This window comes from Salvelinus alpinus, chromosome 12 (genome assembly GCF_045679555.1).
Source record: "Salvelinus alpinus chromosome 12, SLU_Salpinus.1, whole genome shotgun sequence".
In the NCBI taxonomy this organism is placed as follows: domain Eukaryota; kingdom Metazoa; phylum Chordata; class Actinopteri; order Salmoniformes; family Salmonidae; genus Salvelinus; species Salvelinus alpinus.
This window is the reverse complement of record NC_092097.1, coordinates 40,490,669-40,501,770: the sequence shown is the minus strand read 5'-3', so window position 1 is coordinate 40,501,770 and position 11,102 is coordinate 40,490,669. Positions and strand designations below refer to the sequence as shown.

Genomic DNA, 11,102 nt, shown 5'->3' with positions numbered 1-11,102 from the left:
GTAGTAGAGAGAGAGAAGAGAATGAAAGAAAGGGAGGAGAAGAAGAGAAGGAGGGAGAGAGGGATTAGAAGATATTTTAAGATTATTGAGGGAAATTACAGTTCCGCCCACAATATTAACCCTTTCATGTGACGTTCATTGTTGCTTCTCAGAACAATTGACTTTTGATTTACAAAAAAGTCAAAGTAGATTAAAGCCAGAGTAGTCCAGAATTTGCATACTCTCATTGCAATAAAAAAATAAAGATTTTCAAGGAACTGAAAAGATCCTCAACTGCAGCTACCTAATCCCTTACCTCTGAAGTTTATATAGCCTCACTTCATCTTTAAATACATGCAATAATCATCATTATCCTCAAAAAGTCCCTTGTTTGATGAAGGTGTCTCATTTAAATAAGCTCTAAACTTTCATCCTGTCTTAATTCACATCCACAGATCTACAAGAGGAGAGGAGAGCAGAGGAGAGTGTTTGATGATGAAGCTTCACCTGGTTTCTCCTTCCACTTGAGGAGAACAAGTTCTCCAGAAAACTGGATGTCACGAGCGGAGGAAACAACAAAACAAAGTGATTCACTAACTTGCCTCTTCGATTCCTAATCCATCAATTTGTCTAAAGAGGATCTCTATCTCTCTCTGTTCCTTTACACCATCAACATGAGTGCTGCCTTCTCCCACCCATTCGTAGATCAGCGGCCCACTTACCTTAACAGAGGCAGCATCCTGCCATACGGACTGTCTCCCTCTAGTGGCCACTCTGAGAACCGCACCCACTCCCACTCCCACCACCTCCACTCTGACCCTCTGGCCCACACCGTGCCCTTCCTCCTCTACCCCACCACCATGGATCCTGGAGGCCTCTATGACGCCTCGTTCCGGGGCCCCGGAGGCCCCACCCTGCTCCCATACTTATCTCCCTTCCACCATGGACGCTTCGGGGTGTACGAATGCCCCTTCGAGCCGGCGTTTCTCCAGAAGAGGAACGAGCGGGAGCGTCAGAGAGTAAAGTGTGTGAACCAGGGCTATGCCAAGCTGAGGGACCACCTGCCAGGGGGCGCCAGTGAGAAGAGGCTCAGTAAAGTGGAGACACTCAGGGCAGCGATTCGTCATATTAAATACCTGCAGGGTCTGGTGGAGGGGCAGGGGAAAGGGAGAGAGGGGCATGAGGAGGAACAGGCATGCCACAGCCCCAGTTCTGCTCAATGTAGGACAGAGGACTCGGGACACAGCGATGGGGGGTCAACTCGCTCTCTCTCACACTCTTCCAGTATCTCCCCGGGGGTAGACTGTGGGGAGACAGAGGGCTCTGGGACCTAGGGGATTATGGGTAGTGTCGTTTGTTTGAGGGACTGTGGATGGACATTTGTAGAAAGGGTGTGAGTACCCCCCTCTCCAAGGACTGCTCACCACAACATCACACCCTGAGCACAAAGATAAATAATGTAATACTTTTCTGCTTGATACTGTGTTATGTATTGGCAATGTGTATTGTTTTGTGACACTAAAATGTTGTACCAAACCACTTTGGAAATCTGATTATGTATAAAAAAAATACACTTCTGATTTTAAGATAAACACCTGAATCTCTGAGAGCAATGAATTCAGTAAGTATGCAATGTTTATTGTATTTCGAAATGAGAAACTGATCACCGTAGCGACACATTACGGTTTGTTATCAAAATATACTGTCGTTCATTTTATTACAGCACATGACATCTTTTGGGAATTTCAGTGTGATATTGAGTGAAAAAACTGGAAATAAAGACATTTGATTCCTTTTTTAACACACATAGTCTTGGAAAAGAAACAGATTCTACAACGGGACAACTGATACTGAGAGGAAAAAATAGTTTTGGTTAAACAGTATTTATAATAGTGTTCATCTAATTGTCTAATTAGTTGTAATAGTTTGGCATAATTGTGCTCATTCCTCAGACTTAGTTGACTGATGACTCAAACTAAATTTGTCTGCGAAACGTTCGTAGGCATGGCGTTTGGCCGGAGCAATGCGTCTGGGTAGACAGGCAACGGACTAGGGGCCTGTCACAAATGTTTGGTTGCTGTGTTTGGGTTCTACATGTATATATACACAGTACAAAGCCTTTCACATATATTGCACAAAGCATTGGACATGATAGAGCACGAACTGATACCATAAATAGTAAGAGTCATAAGAGTGGCAACTGTTGACTTACACTACCGTTCAAAAGTTTGGGGTCACTTAGAAATGTCCTTGTTTTTGAAAGAAAAGCACATTTTTGTCCATTAAAATGACATCAAATTGATCACAAATACAGTGTAGACATTGTTATTATTGTAAATTACTATTGTAAGCTGGAAACAGCCTAGAAGGCCAGCATCCCAGAGTCGCTTCTTCACTGTTGACGTTGAGAATGGTGTTTTGCGGGTACTATTTAATGAAGCTGCCAGTTGAGGACTTGTGAGGCATCTGTTTCTCTAGACACTCTTGTCCTCTTGCTCAGTTGTGCACCGGGGCCTTTCACTCCTCTTTCTATTCTGGTTAGAGCCAGTTCGCGCTGTTCTGTGAAGGGAGTAGTACACAGCGTTGTACGAGATCTTCGGTTTCTTGGCAATTTCTCACATGGAATAACCTTCATTTCTCAGAACAAGAATAGACTGATGAGTTTCAGAAGAAAGTTCTTTGTTTCTGGCAATTTTGAGCCTGTAATCCACAAATGCTGATGCTCCAGGTACTCAGCTAGTCTATAGAAGGCCAGTTTTATTGCTTCTTTAATCAGAACAGTTTTCAGCTGTGTTAACATAATTGCAAAAAGGTTTTCTAATGATCAATTAGCCTTTTAAAATGATCAACTTGGATTAGCTAACACAACGTGCAATTGGAACACAGGAGTGATGGTTGCTGATAATGGACCTCTGTACGCCTATGTAGATATTCCATAAAAAATCTGCCGTTTCCAGCTACAATAGTAATTTACAACATTAACAATGTTTACACTGTATTTCTGATCAATTTGATGTTATTTTAATGTACAAAAAATTTGCTTTTCTTTAGAAAACAAGGACATTTCTAATTGACCCCAAACTTTTAAACTGTAGTGTAGATCTCACTGGCAATAATTCCAATAAGATCTCATGGTTTGACACAGTCAATATTTGACATTTGTCCGGGGGGATAAACGTTGAGTTTTGATGGTTAAGTATAGGCATTAATTACAATTGGTTAAGTTAAAGGGGCAGTGCAGTCAAAACTTGATTTTCCAGTTTAAAAAAAATACGTACAGTACCAGTCAAAAGTTTGAACACACCTACTTATTCAAGGGTTTTTCTTTATTTGTAGTATTTTCTACTTTGTAGAATAATAGTGAAGACATCAACACTATGAAATAACACATATGGAATCATGTCGTAACCAAAAATAGTTTCTACATCAAAATATATATTATGGCAAGAACAGCTCAAATAAGCAAAGAGAAACGATAGTCCATCATTACTTTAAGACATGAAGGTCAGTCAATACAGAACATTTGAAGAACTTTGAAATCATGAGGACCACCACAGGAAAGGAAGACCCAGAGTTACCTCTGCTGCAGAGAATAAGTTCATTAGAGTTAACTGTACCTCAGAAATTGCAGCGCAATAAATGCTTCACAGAGACTGCGTGAATCAGGCCTTCATGGTTGATTTGATGCAAAGAAACCACAACTAAAGGACACCAAAAAGAAGAAGAGATTTGCTTGGGCCAAGAAACACGAGCAATGGACATTAGACCGGTGGAAATCTGTACTTTGATCTGATGAGTCCAAATTTTTGATTTTTGGTTCCAACCTCCGTGTCTTTGTGAAATGCAGAGTAGGTGAACGGATTATTTCTGCATGTGTAGTTCCCACCGTGAAGCATGGAGGAGGAGGTGTGATGGTGTGGGGGGGCTTTGCTTGTGACACCGTCAGTGATTTATTTCGAATTCAAGGCATACTTAACCAGCATGGCTACCACAGCATTCTGCAGCGATACGCCATCCCATCTGGTTTGCGCTTAGTGGGACTATCATTTGTTTTTGTCACAACACAACTGATTGACTCAAACGCATTAAGAAGGAAAGAAATTCCACAAATTAACTTTTAAGAAGGCACACCTGTTAATTGAAATGCATTCCAGGTGACTACCTCATAAATCTGGTTGAGAGAATGCCAAGAGTGTGCAAAGCTGTCATCAAGGCTGAGTGTGGCTACTTTGAAGAATCTCAAATATAAAATATATTTTGATTTGTTAAACACTTTTTTGGTTATTACATGATTACATGTGTTTTTTCATTTTCATTTCATTACTATTATAATATTTTTTTGGGGGGGTGGGGCCCAGTTAATGAGACCACTTGATGTGAGGCCAGAGGCAATTGCCTCTTCTTCTGCCTAATGGTCCTCCAGTGATAATCGCACCATATCGAGATGGCTTCTCAGAACTACAAGTAGGCTAATTCTCATGTGACGCATAGGCCAGTGCCCTCGCTGAGGCAAGATGAGCTGTCATCTTGGTACATGACAATATTCTACCCGTGAACCCAGTCAACCACCTGCAGCTATATATACAGCTAGTGTTATGTAGCAGATTGCAATGCAGTAAGAGAGAAGCAAAACCACTCCAGGATCCCTGGGCTGAAAGTCATGACAAAATGTTTGTAAGCAGTTGAGGATCATCGGCACATCGGACCGATTGAGAAGCATTAGCAGCGCCAATGCTGAAGTGAGATGTCTATAGCTCAGAGCTAGTCTGCAGCGCTGGCGAAGGAAGCGGAGCCATGATGAGATCCAGTATCTTGTCATTGTTGCCAGCATCAATGTTGAACAGAGGTTTGCCAGGTGGTTGGCATGCAGGTAGTATAACATTAAAAAAGCCGTGTTAATTGTAGTGATTAAAACCAATGATCCATTGTTTGTAATAAATCTGAGAATATGATTAACATGTGGGTGTCTAGGAAATTACCAGAACTTGAGAGATCATGCAAAGATTAAGGGATGGAACATTTAGTATATTTAAAATGAAGAACCCCTAAAAGCCATCATACAGACTGCCTCTGGAAAAGCGTCTGTGTAAACCCAGCACCATTACTTTAAAACGTGAAACTCAAACTTGAGCTACTGAGAGAGAAGAGATACTCTATGATATGCTTGTTGGTTGCTGCTCTGTAGGCCATGAAGAGTAGCGGTCAGATAGATTCCTAAACAGACTACACGCCAAAGGGTCCTGACTCCCAAGATGAACTGACACCCTGCTATTGGACCATTGATAAAGGTAGGCTTAATTTGCCTAACAGAGATTTGGAATAGAAAGCATATATGGTTATATAAATAGAAAACATCAGACAGAGAGAAGAGCAGACATTGGACTGCTGCAGAGCAGCACAGCTCAGCCATGACATGCACAGTGTTTTTTGATGCATGCTAGCAAAGCTACTACACAACACAAAATTAATTATTAATTGCACTGTAATGGTGACAAATGGTGCCCACAAAATGTTAGGGCCTACATAAAGCTGTCCCAACAGCAGAGTCCTAACAGCAGTCCCAACACCTTACCACTGCTACACCTGGCTATCAGTGGAGCCTTGTCTGGCAGCGAAACAATTCATTCAACCTCATTTGCTGCTTTTAAAAAAAACATCGCTGAAATGGCTGACTTGCTTAAACAAATGTGGTTTCTACTGACAATCGAGATGTACAAACTATGGCATAAGAGGACGACAAGCGCATATGAGGCAATCCGTAATTTCAATTAAGACATTCATGAGCGAGCTAGGATGGACGTAGTCAATATAACTATTTGTTCAGCACTTGTAAAATGCACAGCGACAGAATTCAGAAAATGGTCCGTTCTTACAGTATTCTCCCTGTACACCAAGTCAGAACCGTAGGATAAATAAAGGGGGCATTTAAACAGACAATGATGATATTACAATATTACAATATTGTATAATATAATATATTATAATATAATATTTGATGATTACATTTCTCTAAAACAGGCTATAGGCTACATGTGCAACACCAAGTCAGAACAGCAGGCTAAATTATGAGGGGAAAAGGACTAAATTATTAGGGTGAGGCACATGGGTTACTAACATCTTACTACACAACATAGACTTAGTATTACTTTCTTAGCTACACTATACATATATCCCTTGCATTTATGCAACAGCATACAAGACACGTTTGGACTCACCTTGTTGTGCTGTGCACACTTGAACAGGGAGATGTTGCGGTGGTCCTTTGAGGGCAAATTATATCATCAAACTTTGTCATCAAAGTCTGTCATTCTCTGGATTTATGATGCTTTCAAGACAACTGGGAACTCTGAAAAAAACTAAGTTAAATAATGATGATCTTCAGGTCGGAGCTCTAGAAAGAGGCCAGACTTGCAATTCTGAGTTTGATGACCGTTCAAAATGTATTTTCCCAGTCGGAGCTCTTTTCTTTATGAGTTCCCAGTTGTGTTGAACTCACTGAAGTCTGAGATTTCCCAGTTCCAAGTTTCCAGTTGTTTAAAGCGCGGCATAAATCATGCTGGATTGACATCATGGCCAATGTTGAATGTTTATCATTTTAAGCTTGGAAAAGAGACCCTTATACCCAGACTTGGACCACACACCCACTCCACTGAAAAGCAGGCTAGTGATTGCTTTGCAATGCTTGCAGTTAGCCACTGATTCCTTCCAAACCACTCATTGTTAAATGTATGTTCAATGGCCGATGAGCACCGATACATTTTATCTACAACTTCTCTTCATTATTTCTCTTCATATGACAAGGATTGAAAAGGATTTGTCAGTAGATTGTACACTTGATTAATGATTATGACTGCTAGCTTGCTAGCTAAGATTTTGAAAGTATGATGCTGACATGATCAGGCCAATCAAAGCTACTGTAGATATAACGTGATTTGACGTCATTTTATCTGTGGCCAATGACCTTGAGCCTTCTTGAATGGTCACTTCTAATGTAACTCTATGGAAGCACCCAAGGGACTTGAGTTTTCGAGCTCTTCTAGTAGATTTAGCGGTGACGTAGTGTCTCCATGAGTGACAGAACACTGAGCCAATCACGACGCAACTAGAGAACATTACCAACCCATACGTTCCGTATTTTCCGCTGGCTGCCCCACCACCACAGAAAGCACCGAGCTAGGCTGAAACACTTGCATTTTGGAGCTGCCTTACTCAAGAAAGCAAAAAGTAGACCAAGTTTGTATGCGGGTTTATTAACTCAATGATTATTTATTTTTTACATTGTTTGCAAATGGATATGTGACACGTATTAATGCCAAAATAACATGCAAAGCAGGCCAAAAATATATAAATATATTAAAACATGTTTTTTTTTTGCTAAACAGGTGGGGCTCCACATGTCCGGAATAACTCGTCGCCACTGGACATGTACTATATATACAAAAGGATGTGGACACCCCTTCAAATTAGTGGATTCGGCTATTTCAGCCACACCAGTTGCTGACAGGTGTATAAAATCGAGCACACAGCCATGCAATCTTCATAGACAAACATAGGCAGTAGAATGGCCTTACTGAAGAGCTCGGTGACTTTCAAAGTGGTACCATCATAGGATGCCTCCTTTCCAACAAGTCAGCCCCAGTCAACTGCATGTGCTGTTATTGTGAAGTGGAAATGTCTAGGAGCAACAACAGCTCAGACGCGAAGTGGTAGTCCACAGAAATTCACAGAACGGGACCGCCGAGTGCTGAAGCATGTAGTGCGGGAAAATCATCTGTCCTCGGTTGCAACACTCACTACCGGGTTCCAAACTGCCTCTGGAAGCAACATCAGCTCAAGAACTGTTCGTCGGGAGCTTCATGAAATAGGTTTCCATAGCCGAGCAGCCGCACACAAGCCTAAGATCACCATGCGCAATACCAAGCGTCGGCTGGAGTGATGTAAAGCTCACCGCCATTGGACTCTGGAGCAGTGGAAATGCATTCTCTGGAGTGGTGAATCACGCTTCACCATCTGGCAGTCCTACAGACGAATCTGGGTTTGGCAGATGCCAGGAGAAAGCTACCAGCCCCAATGCACAGGGCCAACTGCAAAGTTTGGTGGAGGAAGAATGGTCTGGGGCTGTTTTTCATGATTCGGCTGGGCCGCTTAGTTCCAGTGAAGGGGAATCTTAACACGACAGCAAACAATGCCATTCTAGACGATTCTGTGCTTCCAACGTTGTGGCAACAGTTTGGGAAAGGCCCTTTCCTGTTTTAGCATGACAATGCGCTCATGCGAGGTCCATAAGGAAATGGTTTGTTGAAATTGGTGTGGAAGAACTTGACTGGCCTGCACAGAGCCCTGACCTCAACCCCATTGAACACCTTTGGGATGAATTGGAATGCCGACTGCGAGCCAGGCCTAATCACCCAACATCAGTGCCCAATCTCACTAATGCTCTTGTGGTTGAATGGAAGCAAGTCCCCGCAGCTATGTTCCAACATCTAGTGGAAAGCCTTCCCAGAAGATTGGAGGCTGTTATAGCAGCAAAGGGGGGGAACAACTCCATATTACTGCCCATGATTTTGGAATGAGATGTTCAACATACTTTTGGTCATGTAGTGTATCATACATGCACATAACTACATAAAATACTGACAAAACCCCACTTAGCGAGCAATGGTGGCTACGTATAGCCACCTCTGCTATCTAAATAGTCACTACTTGTAACGGTGTTCCTCTTCCTCCGAAGAGGAGGAGCAGGGATTGAACCAAAATGCAGCGTCGTGATATGACATGATTTATTAAAGTAAAGACGAAAAACACGAAAACACTTTAACAAACTACAAAACAACAAACGAGTAGACGCACCTGAACATAAGAACTTACATGACACGAAGAACGCATGAAACAGGAACAGACTACATAAACCGAACGAACAAACAAACCGTCCCCGTCCCGTGTGGCATAACAGACACTGACACAGGAGACAACCACCCACAACAAACCATGTGAAAACACCTACCTTAATATGATTCTCAATCAGAGGAGATGAAAACCACCTGACTCTAATTGAGAACCATATTAGGTACCCATTCACCAACATAGAAACAGAAAACATAGACTGCCCACCCAAACTCACGTCCTGACCAACTAACACATACAAAAACTAACAGAAAACAGGTCAGGAACGTGACACTACTGATACTGCTAAGCAGTAGCTGAAGCATCCACAGCATGCGCAATGAGAGTGACAATGATAACCTAAAACCTAGGTCTACAATAAAGAGTCTGAGCTGAAGGCTATGTCAACCCTTTTATGCCAGTAAACCATGAGAGAATAATGCATAAATAGAGAAATACACCCCATAGATTACTAGAATAGCCCTGTAGATTAGAGTGGAATTAGCTTTCTCGCACAGACTTTTCATTAAAGGTGATAAAACGCTTGGTCGCCAAATTCTGATCGCCATGTGGTGTTTAATCCTTTAATAGTGGATTGATGCACTTTTAAAGAATAAATAATCCCATCAAAATCTGTCTGTGTAGGACCAGGCACCACATGCTACCTATCAATTTTGATTGGTGTTGGTATTTTCAAAAAGTACACATAAAAAGGTCGAAATGTACATGTATATTTTCTTTAGTTGATCGTACTACCGTCATTAAACATTTTATTAATTTTAACCACTTTAAAATGGATATACATAAATAATTTCAAGGCTCACTACATTGAATTACACATAATTTCAAAGTCCATTTCATAGAGAATGTTACAGACTGGACTACATATAGTAACTTAGTTTGAAGTGATGGTGATTGGGTCTAAATAGGCTTTTGGCGTTTGGTAATCTTAATTCAGTGTCCTTGTCTTTAACTGCCATTTCCTGAAAGTCAGACTCTTCCCACCTGCCAACTTCATTTTTCTCAGCTTCAGAAGCATCTGCATTCACCTTCTTTTGTCTGGTTATCCTTAGATATATTCTCCAGACTTGCCCATAGGGAATTGTTGATATGCTATACATTTTCTATTTTAGACATTTTATTTGGAAAAATGCACCAAAAATGCATTTCTTTAGTATTTTACAGATAGAAAGATGGAAAAAAGTATTTATCCACAGTCTGTTCTGGACAAGTCCCTCATCCTTAACAAAATTAGTATTTATTTTTTATTTAGGCTGACTTCATCCAGTGTCCAGAAAAAATGCATTTGCATGGTATACAAACATGTGCATATTTTATGACATTGCCTCATTTGCATATTTTAATACATGTTTTCAGAAAAATTGTAATACAAAAAAGTATATAATTTGTGTCTACATACAACTGGTAAATGTTGATTCTAATATGATTCAGATTTCTTATTTTTTTAATCATTAATAGGGTGTGGTGCCTGGCCTTAAACTAGGGATATCCTTTTCTTTGTATGGGCTGTGTCTCAATCCAACACATCCGCTTATGTCGGCCTTCCGCATCTGCGGTGGAAAGTGGCAGAGCTACAATGCTGTTTGTCAGAGCAGGAGACATCCCGAAAATTGGTCTTCTCATGAAAATGGTTTGCCTACATACTAACCACTCTATGGAAAGATGACGAACACGATCGTGCTCTCCGTTTTGCTCTACGACCCCTACGAGTGTTACAGGACTTGTCTGAAGTTGGTACTGCCGATATGCTAACTTGTGTCTGTAGCGTTCAAACGGTTTGTTCTACAATCTAATCACTCTATGGAAAGATGAGACTCTGACGAACACAATGGTGTTCTCTGAAAGAATGCATTCTTTATCCTTTTAGGGGCAATCTGGGAGGAAACCAAGACAATTATCCCCTTACTATTTGATAGTAGCTGGGGTAAGGCCAGAGAAGTGACCACTAATGGATGACAGTGAAACTATGCTTGAATAAAACACACTACAGGTAAGTGCCCAGACGTCCAACGTTTTTGGGCGTAGAGGCTAAGGCCAGTGCATTGACGGGGCAATAGTGGAACAACAAAGCATTAGTAAATATATCACAATAATCTCATGTTTGCTCTTACCAGCGATACAAGCAACACGCCATGACAACTATGCGCAGATGTTTCATAAATAACAAAGCTAATACATGACTGAGAGTCTTTTAGGTGCCTTTTGGCAAACACCAAGCG

At 41.2% G+C, this 11,102-nt stretch overlaps 1 protein-coding gene across 1 annotated transcript; it reads left to right on the top strand.

The window, feature by feature from the left end:
• Positions 1-456: 456 nt before the first annotated feature.
• LOC139536091 (achaete-scute homolog 5-like) lies at positions 457-1,745 on the top strand. The gene has a single exon (XM_071336240.1). It carries the CDS (start codon positions 654-656, stop codon positions 1,311-1,313), a length of 660 nt encoding a protein of 219 aa, XP_071192341.1. The 5' UTR covers positions 457-653; the 3' UTR covers positions 1,314-1,745.
• Positions 1,746-11,102: the final 9,357 nt, after the last annotated feature.

Bases quoted from the DNA above. Each gene is read 5' to 3' on its own strand.
- LOC139536091 (XM_071336240.1), top strand. From the start codon at position 654: ATGAGTGCTGCCTTCTCCCACCCATTCGTAGATCAGCGGCCCACTTAC.